At 34.0% G+C, this 21,277-nt stretch overlaps 1 protein-coding gene across 12 annotated transcripts in view; it reads right to left on the bottom strand.

Moving 5' to 3' along the window:
- GRIK2 (glutamate ionotropic receptor kainate type subunit 2) overlaps nucleotides 1-21,277 on the bottom strand; it is a 407,268-nt gene that overhangs the window by 248,252 nt on the left and 137,739 nt on the right. For 11 of the 12 annotated variants that reach the window (XR_013948894.1, XM_080586284.1, XM_080586280.1 and 8 more), the window contains 2 exons: nucleotides 5,746-5,927; nucleotides 1,938-1,991 (listed from right to left, as the gene is read on the bottom strand). The exons of the other annotated variant lie outside the window; for it this stretch is intronic. Coding sequence is in view for 10 of the 11 variants with exons in the window: in XM_080586284.1 (XP_080442410.1) it covers nucleotides 1,938-1,991; nucleotides 5,746-5,927 (236 nt within the window). In the remaining variant the exon portion in view is untranslated. The remainder of the gene's footprint in view (nucleotides 1-1,937; nucleotides 1,992-5,745; nucleotides 5,928-21,277) is intronic. 12 annotated transcript variants of the gene reach the window in all.

Consider the following 21,277-nt stretch of genomic DNA (forward strand, 5'->3'; position numbering starts at 1 on the left):
TAAACTCATGATTATTCCAGTCCTGAGAGAATCCTTAGAAACAATGTAGACAATAGGAAATTTGGGTAAAAGATCAAGTTTTGAATAGAAAAAAATAATAATAAAATAAAATAAAACTAAAATTTAATTTTGATTAACAAAACAGTCATGACAACTGTCTTAGCTAAACCGAAACAAATTTTCATTTGGTTTGCCTCTTATTTTTTGTTTCCTTTTAAATAAAATTTTGAAGTGATATAATGAGTTGACATAATCACAGACACTACTGTTCTGTAACATATTTTTAGTCTCATTGAACACAGACATTCTCAAAATCATTCAGACTTTGTTTTTAATTTCCTCTTTTTTTTTTTCTTGTTGGCAGTATAATGCAGTTTACATTTCGATGAAATGGTAGTGTTGGGTGTAATACTTGTCTGAATCCATTTATTTACTGACTAGAACTGAAGAAAATATAATATGTACTATGGAAAAACAGAATATAATTCATTATTCATTGTTGACACTGAGCCTCCCCAAAATCAACCAGTCACTAACCATTTTCAATTATAGCTAGTAATTATGATAATGTTTTCCATGACACCTAAGGTGCTACAGGTGCTAAAATGTTTTTAAGTTATACATTTATGAATAACCTAACTCATGTCCTCTTTCTAAAGAAACAAAATATTCTATTGTGAAGGAAAGACCAACAATAACTATAAGTATGTTACTTCTTTCCCTTTAAGAACTCTCTATTTTTGCTGTGAAAAAAAACTCAGAACCCCAGGTGTAATTATTTAATCCAAACACATTCATTTTTACAATGGAATATAATAAATGTACAAAACAATATTATATCCATATATTACAGAAACACACATGTTGGCGTATTAATGAGCTACTGCATTAGACCCTGAATCAATCATAGGAGAGTAAGCAGAAGACTGCTGTAAACACTGTGACTGGAAAATTTATTTGACAGGACTTTCAACATGTCAGGTAAGAAGCAATTAATATATCAAAACAACTAATTTCTGATGCAGGTTCCAAAGCTACATTGCAAAATCAAAATCTATCATGTCTGCACACATTAAATTATTCTTTGATAATTCCAAATGCATATAATCCCTGTCCCTTCTCAAAAATCTAATGTTCCAATAAGGAAATAAGTCTGATGGAAACCCTGTTTTATAAACATAGCTTTAAGAATAAAAATTAAATGCATGGTATGTATGGACAGCATACCACTCAAAGAAGCAATTTTCACCAACAGCAAAAGACAGAAAACCTAGGACTAATGAGGGAAGTTTGACTGCATGCAATCCTGAATCCACAGGTGATAGCACAATTTAACCTTCTAAAGTAAGAGAGAGACTTGCAAAGGGTATTTTGCCTTTACAGTTCTAATGAGCTTCACAAATTATTTTCCTTTCTATTCAACAAGCTATTTCCACATTAATGTTTTCCATAAACTTGTTTTGAGATTCTGAGATGAACTGCCCATCCTACCACAAAGGATATATTTTGTTAAGGACTTAAACATGTATATGATTTTAAACATAGGTCACTTCAAGCATGGCACATCTGTCTCATGCTTGAAATGACTTGTGTTTTAAGAACTGTAATGAACTGTAATCTAAACAGGCAAATCTGAGCATAAATGAAAACAGAGAAATGCACACAACTGTATTATGTACTTAATCCTATTTAAAAGTTTTAAACTGTACTACAGTCAATCGTTTTCTCAGGTCTGTCAGTTTTCCAGGCATGCTGTTGAACAATAATTAAACCATCCTGATGAGTTTTCATTGAAAGTAAGAAAACTCAACAGAGTTTTCGTCATGTACTTACACACCAATCCAGAGAGACCTTTTTTTTTTCACTTTTCAGGTAATATAATTAAGGAAAGTGACATCTTTGTTAGATGTCACCGTATGTTTTCATAAGCCACTTACCAGTGTGGTAAAGATATAGTGATAGTATTCTGTCATCATTCCCATAGCTAAAGCCTTAAAAAAATAAACAAAAGATTAATGTTTCTGAGGACACACAATCCATTTTTATCACACTTACATGGTAAATGAAAAGCTGCAGAAGAACACTACTGGGATCAGACTACAGGATTGGAATTGTACTAAAATTAGGTCAAGCAAGTCATTTCCTAGCAGTTAGAGCAGATTACTGACTATTAAAGGAATTTATGAAGCAGATTTTCTGATAGAAAGATTATTAGACTGTTTAGTGTAGTAAATGTGAAAGAGGTTTATAGTTTTACATACTAATGGGTGCATTAAGTTGCCACACAAATTTTCGGTTGACAATATTTTCATTCATTATTGAACCTTCCCCTTAAAAAGAATAACCTAATAGGATATGTTTTCTCTATTTTGATAAACAATATTGTGCATTTAAAACAAGGACCCAAGCTTATGCTTTGGATGTACATTTTTCCAACCATGAAAGAAAATACTCCTGATTCAAAGTTTCACTAGCAGAATACATAGTAACTTCGTCTGTCTTGCTAACTTTGCATTATCAAACAGTTACTGATCAACTGTGCATTTTAAAACTTCATACTTTTTGTTAACAGTATAAGAATAAATATTTGTAGATATGCTTTTAAAGTAATAAGCTAGGGATGTCTCATCACTATTTATTACAGACAGTTTCACCCGAAAAGCAGATACAGATTAACAATATCCTCTGACTCTGCTCAGAAGCAACAATAGTCTAGTATGATTTATGAAAGCATTTAAGTACCTATAGTAATTTTTACTTAATTTTAGCACTGTTTAAAAAAAAAAAAAAAAAACAATAACAACAACAACAACAAAACCATACAAATAAGGAATATTCTCTTCCTTTCCAAGAATTACAAACAGAATTCTTTGCCAAGTTTCTACCAGTTACACCTCCTTAAATGCACTGATGGCAATAATTATACAATTGTCACAATAGCAGAATCTGTATACAAAAGAATTATTGGTTTTGAAGACAGTGAGAGCTTTTTTACTTGCAACATTGTCTGAGAAAATGACTAGTCTGTATGTTCTTTTCCAAATAAAAGTGAAAAGCTAAAACAAATTTGAAAAGGCAGCTGCAGATCAGGTTTTTTATCTTTGACAAGACTGGAAAAGTGTTGTTACAGTTTTTGCCAAAGGATGTCTTTACCTGTATATAGAACTGTAGTATAGTCTACCAACAGCAATTTAAATTCTGCTTAACACAGGAAAACCATTATCTCATGAGAAATATCACAACTTCATTAGAAACCGTATAACACCAAACACAGCTAGCTTTTAAAAAATAAATAAATAAATAAATAAATAATAAATTGCTTTTAAATCAAGCTAAGATATCTTTTTCCCTATACCTAAAATGCTTGTAGCCATCTGTACCTTATCTGCTTATAAGGGGACTTTCATTCTCCAAACAATCTCTCCACAAGAATATTCGTGATTCTGCTATGTTCTGGTATAGTCTCTTTTCCAGGTTTTTTTTCTCTCACTTTCCAAAAGACATCAATCCTTTTTCCTCTTGAAAACATTGTCAATTCTCTGCCTTCGTTATTCCAGTGCTTCCACTATCTATTTAAATATTGTCTTCCATCCCTGTTTCCCTGGTGATGCAGTTACCACTGATATTTGTCTTGATTTAATTATGTGGTCTGAATGGTGGGAATTTCTTTTCCATTCCATAATGTATTTTTGACCAGAAAACAGTAATTGTCTTTTCACTGGCCTCTCAAAGTACTGTTTTTTCTATATTTCCAACCTGTTTTTATTCCAGCCAACTTCACTCTTAATCCTTCCAATCCCTCCCAAAATGAAATTCCTTGTCATGTCTCCCCAAGTTCATATCTCCATTTCTCCCCCCAAAAAAATGATTAATTCATGGTTTGCAAATGAATCTTTATATAAAGACTTTTTTTTTATATTAACATTTTTAGTAAACACCTGTACACAGTGCTTTTGGAATTATGTCTCTAAATAACAAATTATCTTAACATACTTTTTGTCAATTTTGATAGCAGGAGCTCATACTCAGCTGCAGAATTACCAATTTTAGACATACTTAAAACATTGCAATATTGGTGCTGGATGGAAAATTTCAAGATTACAGACATTGTAAAAAGATCTAAACACTCATGAAAGAATTGTTCATTTAACTTCTTTCTATAACCTTTAGGATGAGCAGAGAGGCTTGATAAAACAGCTTATAATTTGATTTAAAGAAATTGAATGCCCATTGTTGAGTCTTGGGACATGATTAATTACAGAATGCTTTTTATTTTCTTCCTCATTCCTATAATATTTTTATTTTCTTCTCCTATTTTTTTCACAATGTTTTATATTTTGAATGAAAAATTTCTTTTCACCTGAAATATACTAGGTGCAGTATAAGTACATTGATGGAGTTATTTTTAGTACTGCAGCTTTATACTGCCTTTAATACATATTTTCCATCTGCATTTTTAAGATGTTAAAATAATTAAATATACATTTAATGATTTGGACTAAACAATTGAATTAATTAGGCTGGTTTATGTTAAGTGAAGAGCAAAAACCACCAGCAGATATTCAAGTGACTAAGAATTAATAAGAGTATTTTAATCAATGCACAATAAAGTAACAAATGATAGTATGCATGTATGTTTACTATCATGTTTAATTGCACCCAAAACAGTACCCCGAAGTACCTTTAAATGAGAGACTTTTTTTTTTTTTTCAAATCTTAGAGGTTGTATTTACTTGGTTTTTCAAACTAAATCATTCAGTATGATAACAAACAGAATATAAATATGAATTAAAGTCACTAAAAGCTGTGCATTAGAAATGTACTATATTGTTTTGTTTTAGGTATTTTTCCTATCATTATTGCAAGTTATAGCTCAATAAAAAAAAAAAAGGAAAGAAAAACAGCATCTGAGGAATTCTCAGTCTTTAGAGCTCACTCACTAAACTAAAGGAGATACACAAAGGCATGCATTTTTGCACACTTCATTGTTACAGTAAGCTTTTTTATGAGCTACATCCTTCGTACACCGCTGTATCACCACCTTTTCTTGGAAGACACCACTGGAATCTGATTCTGCAATATAAAGACTGCAAGTATTTGGGATTCTGCTGTATCTTGCCTACTCATCTTACTTATATGCAGCAGAGCAAACACTTGAAAGCATCTATCCAAATGTATTCAGATTCTTTACAGTGCTATTAGCAGTGTAGGAGAATATGGTTCTAAATATATCTTTTAGTTCTATCCTTCCAGTGGATCGCAATGTGTTCATTTGGTAATATACTATTCAAATATCACTACCTGATTAAAAACCCACAACTTAGAAACTTCAACTGGAAAAAAGAAAAAAAAAATCATTTTACAAAACAAATCTAAACAAGCTTTTAAAACCATGGTTTTAATCAATTCCCCAAAATACCAGTTCTTCATAGTTGCAACACTGACACATCTTATGGTGCATCTTTCCCCTGTGAAGTGCATTGTAAAATACCTTTTGCCCACACATGGAACAATCAGTTTCTTTAAAAAGAAAGAGAAAAGAAAAAAAAAAAAAGCCATCATGAAAACAGCTACCATTAGAGTCACCAGTAAAATTATCTCTGAAAGCCTTGGCTGATTTTCAGCTAGGCCTCAGTAAAACTAACATGCACTTCTACTGCTTGTTAAATGCCATTAAGACTGGATATTATTTTCATTTATTAGGGATGAAGAAGATTAGGCTATCTAAAGCAAAATGAGGATTACCTGTTTTAAGATGCCTGCTGCCATTTCATGGCTGCAGTCAAAGATTACATGGAATTCCTTGCCTCTTTTCATCTCCTTTAGCAATGGCTTTGCATCTTTCGTGTCAGCTGGTAACTGACGGATTTTTAGTCTCAGGTTGTACCGTGACGGAGCCTTGATGAGCTCTTGTAATCGAATAAGGCCTTAAAGAAAATAGAGGAGTCAAAGGAAAAGAAAATTATCAAAACAAGAACCTGATTTGCTAGCAGGACAACTTACTACAAACATTCAAAATTTTCTGATTTTCTCTCCCTTCTCAGTAGGCTGCCACTGATACACAGAAAAGTATCAAAAAAAAAAAAAAGTGTCTGCACTCCCAGTACTTTCTTATCACACATCTTTCTTCTACCTTAATATTAACAGACAGTAAGCAGCCTCAGTTAGGATTACATTACAAACGACAAATCTTCCTTCATGGAATTATGATATTCCTCTTCAAAGAATGTATATAATTATTTTACTTCAGTTAAAGTCATAGATCAGACTAAGAATTTGTGATCTGACTAGCCAGTCTCCTAACTAATCTATCAGGTTTACATACAAAGTTGTGGATCACTTCAGCATTGTAGAACATTCTTGGATAATCCAAATGATAGTACTAACTGAATTTATCTGTTTTGTTTATACAGGTAACAAAACATATATGCAGCAGCAAAGAAAATGACTAAATGACTTATGTCATTGCATTCTTCTTCAATACTTCACAATCCCATTTTGAATTATTTAATGTTTACTATGGAAGTAGATGCAGAAACATTTTTCCAAAAATCTTGCTGTTCATAGCAGCACACCAGTGCATGGTGTGGTGTACATATCATTGACTGGTCTGTGACCAATAGTGCATATTAGGTTGTTGAACTGTCTTAGAATGACAGGGTAAAGACTGCCTCCTACGAAGCAGCAGCTTATTTTAACATCAGCAAAACAGATGTATTTTGCTGTGCTAACTTCCTTCTTACATTAGAGGATACTATATTTACTGGCAGTAACAAGGCTTACTGCTCACCATTACATTTCCTGAACACATATAATACAATGGACTGTCAAAAAATGGAATCTCTTCTTAGAATTTCATTTACAGCAGGGTCATGGCCTAAATTAAGTGTTTCTAAAATTTGAAATAGCTCACTTAACTTCATCAAAAAATATTAATAGAAATTACTTATTATTATTTACTTATCACAGGCACATTGTATAAAAATATATATAGTATTTTATCTCTAAATATTCTTCCTGGTTACAATTGGATGTCAAAGTTGATGTCAAGACATCAACTGTCTTGATTTCAGGAAAATATTTAATGTAACATGGAAGTATACTACAGCATCCACAAGAATTTTTTATAATCTCTTCTATACAGAAGATTTACTTCTGTTTTGTATATAGTCTTTTTCCAACATACAGTGTTTGTTTAACAACATAACACTGAGAGATTTGAACAACAAAATACTTCTGTGATGTTTTGTTATGATACTTTTAGATTGTAAAAATCATAGCTCTAATCATTTCCAGCAGAATCAGACCAGTAGAGAATATATCTGAAAGATAATGTCAGTCACCTCTATTTAATCATCCCTCCTTTTTTGACCCTGCAGAAGATCCACATTACTTCTCAACAGTTGCTGCTGAAATTAACTGGAACAGAAATTATAGCTTACTATACAAAACTTTTCTAAACTAAGATTGCAGGTGTGGAGATCCAGCAGAGGAATCCAGTAGGTCTCTCAGGTTCAGAGGCAGAGTGAGGAAGGCTGTAGGACATTCTGAATCCATACAAAATTTTAAGTAGTCTATACAAATGCATTCTTGCTTGAGGGGTTTATGATGGGGCAGAAACAGTAGCTCCTAGTGCAACGGAGTACTAGCATAGCTCTGGGATAGATGGGTAGTAATTCCCTGAGGACAATATTGCTGTGCAATCAATGTAAGAAATTTTTCTTCACTCCCAGGTCTGTGTCACGGATACAATATCTCATATTCACCACATTTTTTTTTGGTAACACTCCTAGCACACACACACACATTGTTCAAACTGAGACAACTGTTATTTAACTATTATTAACTATTTAACTGTTAGTTAAATTATCTTCCAAATTTCCATCTTCTATGAAACATTTCTATAGGAACTTCATTACTTCAAGTATTGTGAAAAAATAAATCCTGTAAGTCAGTATGTGCTGATTATCTTCCTTATAAAGTTATGATGTGAAATAACGATAGCATTTTTTCTACATAAGTGTATGCCAAAATTTTAAGGTTAGAGCAAAATGTTTTAGCTCAAGAGGGGATAAAAAATAATTCCATGTTCCATATTATTTTTGTTTGCTACGAAAAGCCAACTGGAAACTTTTTAACTAAAATAATTTAACTCATATTGCATTATATTGGGCATGTCTAATTTTAGATTTATCTGGCTTTACTTACTTTATTTTGTTTTGTTTGTCCTGCTTTGAAAATGAAATAAAAGCCAACATTAAAAAATTCACAGAAATTTCTTATTGGCTATCTCTAGTAGAGGTCCTGAGGGCAGAACAGATATGGAAACTGAAGAACTTTCTCACGACTAGAACTGGTCCATGCTTGCTAAGACAAAAAGAAGTAATAGCTAGAATGTATGTGACCTCTGAGAAAATGGTAGTTATGAGCCCACACGGTTGTGAAAACAGTACTTTTAGTAACTATAATTCAAATAAAAAAACTTGCCATATTTACCTCAAATGTCATGATGGTATTACAGAAAATGAATTAATGTATTTAATGGAAGCTTAAATGGGTTTAATACTTGATTTCTAAATGACCTTGATAAATACGCTTAAAAGCCATCTTGAGGAGGTGTTTTTTTCTTTAGCTGAAAAGCTTATCCATCTACTACAAATTACCTTCATTTTCTGATGACCTAGAACAACTGTTTGAAAGTAAAACTTTGACAAACAAAATCTAGCATACACCACTGTCCTTATTAAGACTATCAAAAAAAAAAAAACAACAGACAATAACATGCCAACAAAAACACTTAGGATTGTCCCCAAGCCTTTCCCAGTTCCTTGAGACTAAGAAAGAAACTGGATTGTTCCATTATCTATACTGTTTTCCTCAAAAAAATAAGATCTATGGAATGTACAGAAAAAATGACAGCTATCTGAAAAATAAATATTAGTTGCCAAAATATGCTAAGAGAGATTGAAGATAGGAGATTCAGAAGTGCATCACTGCTTGAGTCTTAAATTGAAGCAGTGATTATAAAATATGCAGCTGTCCAAATTGAGGAAAATTTCAAATTGCATCTCAACCACACAGTTGTTGGATAACAGCATGATGAATTTTTCCTCAGGATCTCTGCAATCTTAAATACATTTGTCTTTTTTTGTGTATGTGTGGTGGTTTTTTGTTGTTGTTTTTTGTTTCCCCCAAATGAATCAAATTTTATTTCATTCAGGAGGCCAGGAATAAATAAAGTATTGTAGACTACTCTTAAGTGCACTGTTATCAAAATCTGCAGCTGGAGTTGCTTACTGGAAGACAAACAGACACTTGTTATTATGATGGTTACGGCAGCTATCTTAGAGAGGAAACACCTGGGCTTTAGTCCTTGTTCTCATATTTCTATACTGAATCACTTTTCAACAGCAAAGGACAAAAAAAAAAAAAAAAAAAAAAACTTTATTCCACTTTGCGGTTATCTGGAGTCGGAACAACTCCAGAACAAAACTTATGTTTATGGAAACAACTATGAAATTAAGTTGATTGTATAAGTTACTGAAGTGATTCATGATGTTTAAGTTTTCTATAGAAGTAGCAAATGCAGTGTTTTTCATATACCAATGTTTAAAAGGAAATCTGATTGTTCTTTCTTGACTGTGAACTGTTCCTTTTGAGCATCGTTTATTTAGAAGGGCAAAATGCCTAACTTGTATGTCTTACTTATACTTGAAGGTGTTACATCAATTGCACAAGTTGAAGACAGGAGAAACAGTTAAGATTGTCAAGAAATGGTAAAATGGGATGGAAAGAAGCGGAAAAGGGCATCTAGTTTTCTCTGTTGCAAGCCCATAGGTTCCAAAATTTTAGTAAACAAAAGTAGGACATTCTAAACTGACAGATCCCTTGGTCTATCCCCATTTCTTGCACCAATACAATTGCTACCTTTTAGAACTTTGGTCTTTTACTGTAAGGCCCAAGGTTTGTTACAGAATGGTGAGAAGTTTTTTACGGCCTACAGGAGCTTACAATACTCCTGTGAATTTAACATATACTGTATGGCTGACAGAGACTGCTGCAGGTGAGAGTCAATACTTCAAATAGTTTCTTCCAAACTACCTTTGTTGTGTTTCAGAGCACTACCCACGATGGCGAGCCAAGCGCACACCATTTCATGTTCTCCTCAAGACCCTAACTGGACAGTTCAAGAATTAAAAAAGTCCTCCTCTTCATAGGTCTTGCCATGATCAGGCTTCCCCAGAGGAAGAAAAAATCCCATCAAAATTTAAAACAGATGATTACAGATTTACCAAGGCAATTAAATACCATCAAGGGGAGCATTCTAATAAGTATAGTATCTGCTTTCTAGATTACCCATGTATCTGAGAGAGAAGTGATGAGCAATAAACAAAGCACCACATTGGGAAAGCAGTGCAGAAGCAGCAGAAACTACTGAACATCAGAACAGGGGGAAGAAAACCTGCAAATGCACACCTCTGTAGTTCACTGATCAGACCTCAGTGCTGGAGTAGAACAGGGGTGCATGAAAACAAATGAATTAAGTATTTATTTCTTCATAACTGTCAGGACACAAACTCCAACCAATGAACTTTCTCTAAACATATTTTAAAGATAAAGGAAGTTTGGGACATAGTATTCTTGCTCACAGCTTTTAAGCATATTTAATTCTAGTAAGAGTTACAGTTAACACATTCTTCCATTCTTATGACTTTGACATACATTTTTCATTGCAATTCCTGCCACTAGTAATATTTATTAAGTTCAGATTAATTAGGTAGGGCACAAAACATATTCCAGTCTACCAACTTTGGTAGTTCACTGGGCCATCTGCTACAAGGAGTATTTGTTCATCCTCCTCCACACTTTAATCAACAAATCCACGCTGGCACAAATTCAACAGCTCCAGTTTGTAAGGCTCCCTTGGGCACATTGTCAAAAAGCAAAACCCTTGGGCAAGGCAGGGCAGTGGCCTTCATTGCAGGCCCCCTGTGCACAGTACATGGTGGGACAGACAGTGATGGTGACATTGTGCCATGACCGCTGCCACTCACTACAGAGGAATGCCTCACAAAACAAAATCCACATCATGATGAACATACCAGTGTCTGGTGCTTTTATTTCTAGGTAAGAGCTCCAATGGGGTGAAGTGCTGAGAAGCAGCATGTCCTCACTCAGGCAGTGCTGGGAACTGAGACTGGCTAAATATTTTGCAGGTCTGGCTCTGACTTCAAAAGCAGACTCTTGTAAATATAATTCAAAGGCTGTAAGTTTCCTTCTATATTGCATCTAGTATATAAAGCTTAGGAGGAAAACAAGCAAGGTCTATTTTTTTTCTAGAAAAGCCGCCCTGAATTCCCTCAGTGAAAACGGCAGAATTAACAAGAAAAACAAAAACATGCACGCTCTTTACATTTTCTTCTCCATTATGCTTGGGTGAAGGCACCAGAGTTGAAATATGTTGGAGATTACTGTTCATATGAGGTACAAATTACAGCAGGGCCCAGTGTGGGACCACACCATGACCTGCCAGTGGCGGTCACAACCAGCTCCAGCCATCCCCAAGCCAACGCAAACAACACTGAGAAGTCCTACCAGGTGCCAAGGAAGGCAGCGTGGCTCAAAGGGATCAGGGAAAGAAAATAGCAGCCATTCAGGGCTGAAGACCCGCTCCTGGGGAGAGGCAGCTCTGTGCCATAGGGCAGCCCAGCTGAGGGGAAGGAAGGCCGCGGCGTTGGGCACGCCTGCGCCAGAACTTCTCTGAGGGACTGTGGCCCAGGGTGACAGAAAAAGACATTACACACAAAGCAGCAGGAAACTGTTACACAAAACAACCCTCCCAGGTTAAATGTTGATGGACTTTGTGTAACTAGTGGTAAAAATTCACAATTTTCTTTTGGCCTAAGGCGGGGAAATATAGGTATTACACATAATCCTTTAGTTCAGTAGCAAAATCCTTGGTTAGAAGTTTGTTTTTAAAAGTAATTAAGTAAAACCCCTGACTTTAGATTGCTTTGCCTGCAGTGCTTTCCAACCATTCTGAAATTAATGCTTTCCCCTTCTTTTCTAGGTTAGATATTGAGCAGAAGGGAATTATTCATTACTAAATGAAAACAGAAGCACTGAAAAGATAACATAAAAAAACAAGGTCCTGCACGTGAAAAACAACACCTGGATCAAACTGTTGACTAACTCCTGACTGTCACTTATCTTCTCTTTTTCCCCTCTGCACCCAGATATCCAGAAAAATGTTAGAACTGGTGCTATCAATAATATCAAAATAATACATGCTTCAGAAATAAATGGGCAACCCATATATGATACAAATAAATTCTGCCACTATCGTTATAGTAACACTCTATGTTTCCAGCTCAATTTTCAACAGCTGTAAGACATCATACATTTACGAGTTTCTTCAGTAGAGTTAATGTCTTTCAGTAACAACTGGAGCTCTAGCTTATTTAGTCTATTTAGCATATAGTCCTGAATACATCAGGCAATGCCAGACAAATTCTGTGTCTGCTTTTTTCCGATGTTGCCAAAATTTCTTCTGCATTTTCCACATTTTTTTTTTTTTTCCTTTTCCCTCATGATGATATGGTCCTTTTGGATGATTCAGACTCCTGAGAGTCAAGGAGGACTGCTTCTTCCTACGGTGTTCAGTCATCTCTGGGATTCCACTTTTACTCTCTGCATATGGCTAGGAACCAAAGTAGTCCTAGGTCAAACAAGAGTGGAGTATTATATATTAGCTGTAAGTTTTTGAACTACTGTTAATCCAAAACTAATCTTCAGTTCTGTTGTCCATGGACAATTTGGTTATTCAGGATAAAAGCAGTGAGCTATCACACACTGAGAAAAAAGGTTTCTGGATAAGCAACAGACAGTTTCAAAAGGGCAGGTACGCAGCTTGTGTAGCTAATCAGAAAAAGAAGTACCAGTGCCTCCAAAGAAAGGAGAAACATCACACGAGAACTACAAGGATAGTGAAACTAAGGACAAAATAAATCCTTAGTTTCACCATGATTTTTAGGAAATATCTGTCTATTTTAGCCTGAAATACTTTCAATACAGTTGATTTATAATATAAAATAAAATATAGCCCTCAGATGAAATGCAAACCTCTTATTTTATTAGTATTACAGAAACCCAGTGTAATTAATAATAATAAAAACAATAATCGTGTGGACAGGCTCCTAAACAAATCTAGTTTTCAACAGTATAGAAATAGTTGCTGTATTTTGGGAATGTACTTCCTGCAGTTTCTTTCACCATGGACACCTTTTTCCTCTCCCTTTAAACTCTCAATCCCTTCTTTAACCAGCCACTGTGATAGAGTCTTACCTCTGAATGGCTGGGAAGAATGCGGTGTGAGTAACTCTTTTCAGAAGCTGCCATCAATTCATCTTTAAGGAGAATCCTGAAGGAGCAGTTTGTGAGCTCTCCAGCTGGCATCTTCCTCCAAAGAGATCAATCACATTACCTCTTAGACACGTTAAACTTCAACCAGTCCAGGAAGCAAGAGCACCAAGTTTGTTTTAAAACCTGTGTCTCCAGCTCAGCAGTCTTGCAAGCCATTGCTATGCCACCTGGCCTGCTCATCAAACTATTTATCATTTCCATTAATGCTGCCTTTGTGCTGTACAGGAAGAATGCAAGCAAATGCGCTTTGCAGTAGGCTGAACAGATGAACCTTTTTCTGTACAAAAGAACAGTAATGCTCTTTTAAATGCTACCCCTATCTTCAGAATCTCAAAAAGTCAAAAAATAATAATATATTGCTTTGTTGAGCTACCAGAATATTTTCTCTATTTTAAGCAAGTTGTTTCCTCTCACACCTCTCTGTACCCTTCTTCTCTCCAGATGCCCCTCTGTCAATTTTTCTGATTATGTCTCAGAAAAATATCGCGTGTTGGACTTTGAAAGGAGTATGGTTAGGAGGGAGGAGAACGCCAATTTCTTGGTCATTGGTAACAAGCTTCAAATACACCAGAACAGTTCACTGCTATAAAGTGATTCACAGATATTGAACATCTTGAAAATATTACCCATGAACTCTCAAGATTAGTTATAACATCTTCAAGCTCTATTAAAAAAAAAAAAAAAAAAAAAAAACCTCTAGTGAAAGGGTTTTAAAAAAAAAAAAGAAATTGCACCTGCTAGCAGGACTACATGAACAGTGGACTGTCTTCTGTTCTTTGGATATAACAGCATAATACAGAAAAAAAAATCATTAAAAAAAATACAGGGAAAATACAAATGAAGGGAAAATACAGTTTGATTTATTTATATTATACAGTCTCATTTACTCATATTTAGCCTTTTTTACTACATTAAGATCACTTTACCCAATGCTAAAAGAGTAAAACAACCTTAAATTTGTCATCAGTTATATTTAAAACTACTTAAGTACAGTATCAAAATGGTGTAAAGTGTTCTTAATGGAAAATAAGCTTTAAGGAAAAAATCTAGAAATACATAATCCAGAAAAATTTATCTCCATACTGTAAGCATAATTAATACATTAATAATCCTTATTAACAGCTTTAGAGTTGAACATTTTAGCATGATTTTTCAGTCTTATAGTTGAAGAATTAGAGAACAATCAGAATATTATGCATGTGTGCTATATGTATTTTTTATTAATTTTGATTCCTAACAGAAAAAAAAAAAAGATAGCACTATAACAGAAAAAAAAAAAAGTATCTGTAACTGATTTCAGTAGCAGTTTTGCCAAAGTTAATTATATTTAACAAACCCTTTCTCAGGGAGTATGGCTGTTCTGTTTAGATTAACTTCAAATGAAAATTTAGAAATTAGATTTATTAGGGCAAGCCAAGATGCACTAATAATCCATGATAATATTAGTATGTGCCAGAATGAATTCTGGAGGTCTCTTTGGATGAAAACAACACTTCCTTCTGGGAGAAAAATTTTAGATGTACTCGGCTCTACAGTGCTGAGTTCCCTGTATTTACTCTCTTATCAAAGCCCAAAAGTGATCTGCCAGCACCAAGTCTTCTTCAGAGTTGCAGAAGAATTCCTGTGTGTAAATCTAACTACTCTTAGACTATGTCAACATGTTTTCTCATATGTTGATGAATTCATTCCAAGCTTCACTCTCCCCATATATGGTCTTTCAGTTATACAAACACACTTAAAGAAGGTACAGTGCTTCTAATTCAGCAGTTTATTAATAATTTGGTTTTGTTTTCTGTTTTTGTTTTCTTTTGGAGGGGAGGTGTTTAATAGGAAATCACAGAATCATAGAATATCCCGGGTTGGAAGGGACCCACAATCACCATCAAGTCCAGCTCCTGGCTCCACCCAGCTCCCTTCTCAAAATCAAACCATTTATATTACTTTTGAGCATATTACTAGAAAAGATTTAGTAACACTGAAAAACTTTTTTTTTTTTTTTGTCACCCAGTATGACGGTACAAATAAAAGATATGCTACTTTCAAGTGAAAACATTTTTCAAAAGTTTTCTCTTGGATGGAGCCATGCCAGTAATCACAGAATGCTTTTCAGTTTAGCTGGCTAGTTCAGTAGGCTTAGGGTTAAAAATCACTTAAGAAAACCAGGGATCTAGGTTTAACTCCAGCAGTCAGAGTTCCACTGTAATACTTCACAGATCACTTAGTTTTTCTGTCTTGGATCTTACCATCTGAATGTTGAATCCATATTTATTGCTGTTTCAGCATAACCAGATGCAACTGAAGTACAATACAATAATAGGATTTATTGTTTTCCTGAAATGTGCACTTCAGAGCATGTGTATGCATACATATGTTTTATAGTTAGTTTCAAATAGCTGATCCAATTCAGCCTCTTTCCAGTAACAATTCTCTTCTAATGACTTTTCAGCACCATGGTGAAAAAGCCTTATACCCCATCACACACACTTCCACAGGAGGGAATCAACGCACTGTTCAAGTTCAGAGGAGGTCTTTAGTTCATGGAAAGGTCTTGGTCACTGAAAGAAGATGAAGAAAATGATTTATTTTTTTTCTTACCCCCAGAGTACTTATCAGCTGCAGCATACAGCAGCTAAAAACAGAGGACTGTTCATTCCTTCCCTCACCTCTACACTTAGTGTGTGAAAATAAAAGCGAAAAAATACATCATTGAAGAAAATGTTGAAAATGAAGAAAACATTGACTTCTATTTTAGATTTGCCATGTTTTTCTAGTGTTGCTATCCAGCAACATATATGACATTTCTCTACATATGTGGCTCTATTATGATATGACTGATTTGAAATACCACTGTTACTCAGTTTTGTAGTTGTGAAAGGAACACATTCTGAAAGCTTTATTTTCAGTGTGATGATAATGATAGCAATGATAATTAACAGTACTGGGTAATTCAAAAGAATTCTTATAATATGAGGAAGTATGATCTCTCAAGTGGCTGACATCTATGAGTAGTGCAGTTGAGGATGAGTAAAAGAGATCTACTACAGTCAAAGGACAAAACAACTTTTATCAAAGCTGTAAGAATCAGTGTAAAATGAAGCAGAAGGGTAAGTTCAGCAATTTCCAGCCATACCATAGAAATATCACTAATGCATCAAACTATAACAAACTAAATAAGAAATAATATCTACTAGAAATTGGGATAGACTTGGTTTGAAAAGAAGCACAAATAAACACTCTAAACTGGAATTATGCTAGGTAAGCACATTTATTCTCGGAAACAAAAGCAGTTATTCTTTGCACTACAAAAGTTGATAAAAGTGCAAGAGAGAAAAACACTCTAGGAATGAAGCTAAAATAGATTATTTGATCTGAGACTGATGTAGAGCAATTTACAAAGGGCTTGACATCTCAAGTGCATTTCACAGTGTTCCTCCAGCCAGAGACAAAATATGTAATAGTGTTATAGAGGTGGAAACATACTTAAATTTGGGTAAATCTGAGATGTTTATAATTATGCCACATGCAAAATGTGAGATTATGTCTCCATTTTCCTGTTTTCATTTTTCAGTTAAATTGACTTGCCTTTCACATATTTTCTCTATTTGAAAATGATGAATAAAATGTACCACTGCTCAACAAAACAAGCAACAATAATTTTGATCATAAATTCACTAGCCAATTTTATATGATTTAAATTCTTAAGTTTATTCAAACCCACAAATATCATTTAGAGTGTGTTCACTGACAGTCCAATTTCTGGAAATATGGCGTCCACTTGTGTTCCTTAGGTTAGTAGAAAAATTCTATGATGTACTTTATTTTTCTTTTTTATATTAAGACAAATACTGCATCTTGTTCCTGTAAATCCAAATTCAATTTCTGGCCAAAGAAGGGGGAGCCTCTGGTACATGTTTTCCCGAAAGATGAGCTGGACTCTTGCATTATGTTTAACATGATGACAGTTAATTTTCTTTTCAAACACTTAATTTAAATATCTATAGAATTATTCTCAAAGAACAACTACAGGTCCATTTACCAAAAAGAATAAGTGAATTTACTTTCTTTCTCTTCAGACAATAGCTAGAGCAATTCTTAACTTCCAAAATGTAAGAAGAATTTGAAAGTGAAATATTAACTTCACAGAATCCTCCTTACCTCTGATACTTGTATGTAGCACCAGAAAAGATATTTTTGATTTTTACTGAGCCAATAGTACAGGAACTTTCTTTAAAAAGAAAAACACCATACTAAGTAATCAGCTAAATCGAAATGCCACAATTAGGTTTAGCACAGACTTACTAATTATATTTTCACATGAAATTACTGTGCACAGTACTTGAAACACTCTGTACTGAAAAGATACTATGCAGTATGTAATCTGTCTGGAAAATATTTCCTTATTCTCCAAAAACAGATCAAAATTATTAGCAATATTAATTATTACAGCCCTACCAAATCTGAGTTTATTATGGAAGGACTAAAAAGCCCTTGTTCTCAATGAGAAGTTTCCATTAAATTGGGGGTGTCTTTATGCAAATGGAGTCCTTGTCTGACTCAGTGGCTCAGCAGATGTGGAGCAGAATTGCATGTCATTCCAGCTGATATGCATGAGAAGCCTGAAGTCTGCTTCGTTCCACATGGCAAATCTCTCTCTTTTAGATATTCATTCAGTTCACTCCATTAACAATATATTAAAAAAAAAAAAAAAAAAACTGATTATTAGTTTATAATGTACAAATTGAAATGCACAAAAATACTTACATTAAACATGCTGTGCTAAACTATCCTGTCCCACTCTGAATCTTTGATAAGACTTACATAAAAGTTTGCTTATTTCCAGACAGGATACCCACCCAGACTTTCAAGTACAACCAGTACTTCAAATTCTGTATGTGCTTCAAAGAGCTAGAATAAATGTTCTATAAAATTGCACAAGACGAAAGACAATATACACAAAAATCCACATAGGTATAGTTTTTATCTTACAGACAGCTAATGTAAGTCCAATTTGAGGAACCACTATCAATACAGTTACTTAGTAGTAATTTATATCATAGTATATCTGCACATTCAGTACAGACAGTCAGCATCAGCTTCACTCAAGTCAGAAGAGTCATCAGAGTAGCAGTGGAAATTGTCCTAGTAGTGACCTTAGGTGGTCACAATTGCTTGTCTTTTTCTTTTTGTCTACCAAAGGCAGTATGAAAATATTGCCACTCAGGGGAAGAAAAAAAAAAAAACTTTTAAGATGGCGATTCCACAGCCTTTCAAGGATATCTGTTCTTTAATTTCAACCTAAATGTTTCTAGCTAAACAATTTCAATGTCCCATTTACTATGCCATGAAACACAGGATAGGTTTTCTTGATTGTTTTTCCTTTGCAAGAACTTTCATCCACTTCCCCTACACTAAACCTATGCCCATACACAAGAGGTTTTTGTAATATTTCTGATAGTGAAGCAATGCTTGGGTATGAACAATGGTTTATTATTGTGGAAGTACAAACAGAAAAATATACTGAATGCAATTGAAGAAAGTGAATGCCATTACAACTAGAATTTCTGCCAACAGAATTAGTTGGAGTCTAAAGCAAAAAAAGATTCAGGTCAGTTGATAGCTTCTTAAATACTACTGAAAGTCAATAAAACAAACCAACAGTTGCCAAGAGACCTTTATTGTCTCATTATTGTATTCATCATCAAATGTTTAACACAGCATTCTGAACATATTTTATTCCTTCTTTCTCATTCTGCTAAGGACAGACTTAGTTATGCAGATTTGTTTATAAAGGAAAACAGTTTTTCACATGAATTTAGGGGTTGCTCAATTTATTTACAGAGAAACAGAGATTTGAGCAGCCCTTTTCAGACCACCTCATTTTCTATCCTTCTTCATTTATATGACTGTTCTCTAAAGTTTCTTAAACACTTCTCATCTTTGGAGTGCACTATGTATATTATACATGGACAGAAATTTTCTTCCTGAGCTAAGATTTACTTTGAATCAGTAAATTTTTATTTTTTTTTTCAAGAACAAAATTTTGTCCTTAATCTTTCAGCAATGTTACTCACCTATGATCACCATACACCCATTTTCCCTAAGATATGTAATTTCTATTAGTATAAAGTTACAATAACTGCAAAGGAGAAAAAAAAAAAAAGCAAGCCTCAAAATATCTGAAAATAAGATGCATGAAATATAGAAATAAGAAATTTGAATTTTAATACTGGTCTCAATAAGGAAATTCTAGTGTTTTTTTTAATAAAAATATCAACAAAATGGCATCTTTTTCTTTCATTTGAATTAAATTACTTGTTTCAATACTGAAGACCAAGAGAAAACATTTTTATTTCTGAAGTAATTTTTTTCTGGCTTTTGCTTAGACTTCTGTTCATAGATGCAACAGATTTTTGGTGTTTATACTCATTCACCCAAGACCAAAACAAATGTCAATTAAGAAAAAAAAATCAGAACCCTGTTTACATCAACTTGATCTGCATAAAGCATTAGTTGCCAATACAAGTTCCAGCATAATTTAAAAGGTCCAGAATCTAACCATTCATGTATACTTTGCTCTGGAGTTCTCTGGGATTCACAAACTTATTTGGAATTTATCTACTCTGTTATCTTTATCATAGAAATTGGAGCATGTACTTGAAATTTTAATATTTTGAAGAAGATAAATTACTGCTTAAATTGGTCAATTTAAACTATTATGACACGCAGCTGAAGAATATACTGTCATTTTCCCCCTTTTCTTTCCTAAAGACGATTGACTGTAGCAAATCTGTAAACTGAAATGATTTAATTAGCATCCAGGGACAGTTTAGTGGTATTTAATTAACAAATAGACCATAAGTTATTTTAAGAAAAATAAAATAAAATAAAATAAAAACTAACCAACCTCTGGTTACATCCTGCCAGTTCTTTTACGGGAAATTCTAGGTAAAAGGAACGTACTTTGCAGTTTAGATGGATCACAGGAAACAATACTTATCTTTAGACTAGCAAGAAAAATGTTCATGAGCCTGATTCCAATTTTTAATCTGTACAACAGATGGACTACATCAAAAAAGTCTCATGAGAGTTAAGATGAAGGGAGAAAAAAATCATAGAAGGAAGCAGAACATAGCTATTATTTGAAGCAAAAAAAAGTCAGTGCACTAGTGTTCAAACACAAATTCACAGAAAAAGACAAACTTTTTCTTCCCTGAAAAAACAGGCTCATCTACCAACTGTCACAATGTCAACTCCCTAAGATAGTACCAAGACAGAAATCTTCATTATATTAATACCTTTGCATATTCTGTGATCATTTTTATTTTCATTACCTTATCCCAATTGTAACATTACTAAGACAAGATAGAATTAACCTTTCTAGCTTATTCATCTGTTTCATCCTATTTGTAGAGGCTCAACTCTTTCTCATTATGCTGTATTCAACCTGACCTTTGCTTTCTCTAGGGTCACTGATCATATCCCTTTAGAAACATCTCTGTCCCCATTTCAGCAGGACACCACTTCCAGTTTCTCATGTGCTTTCCTGCTTTCCTCATTACAGGCTCCTGAACCTGTGAGGCAGGTCTGATCAGCACAAGACAACTCAATATTCTGACTGGACTAGACTCCACAGCTTAACTTTCTCTGGCTTAGCCATTTCTGCATAATAAAAAGCTGAGGAGAGTCGGAAGAAGTGCCTAGTTCGTACCCCTAGGGTCCAATCTATGCATTAAAAGCAACTTGTTTATGGCTTTTCTTAAATTAGTAGCAAGATACACAGTGATTCCTCCACAGAGGATTCAGGGAGAGTACTTTGACTAGGGAAACAAACAAACCAGTAATAAATGTTCTTTGT

The sequence above is a fragment of the Anser brachyrhynchus genome (assembly GCF_964034855.1).
Source record: "Anser brachyrhynchus genome assembly, chromosome: 3".
In the NCBI taxonomy this organism is placed as follows: domain Eukaryota; kingdom Metazoa; phylum Chordata; class Aves; order Anseriformes; family Anatidae; genus Anser; species Anser brachyrhynchus.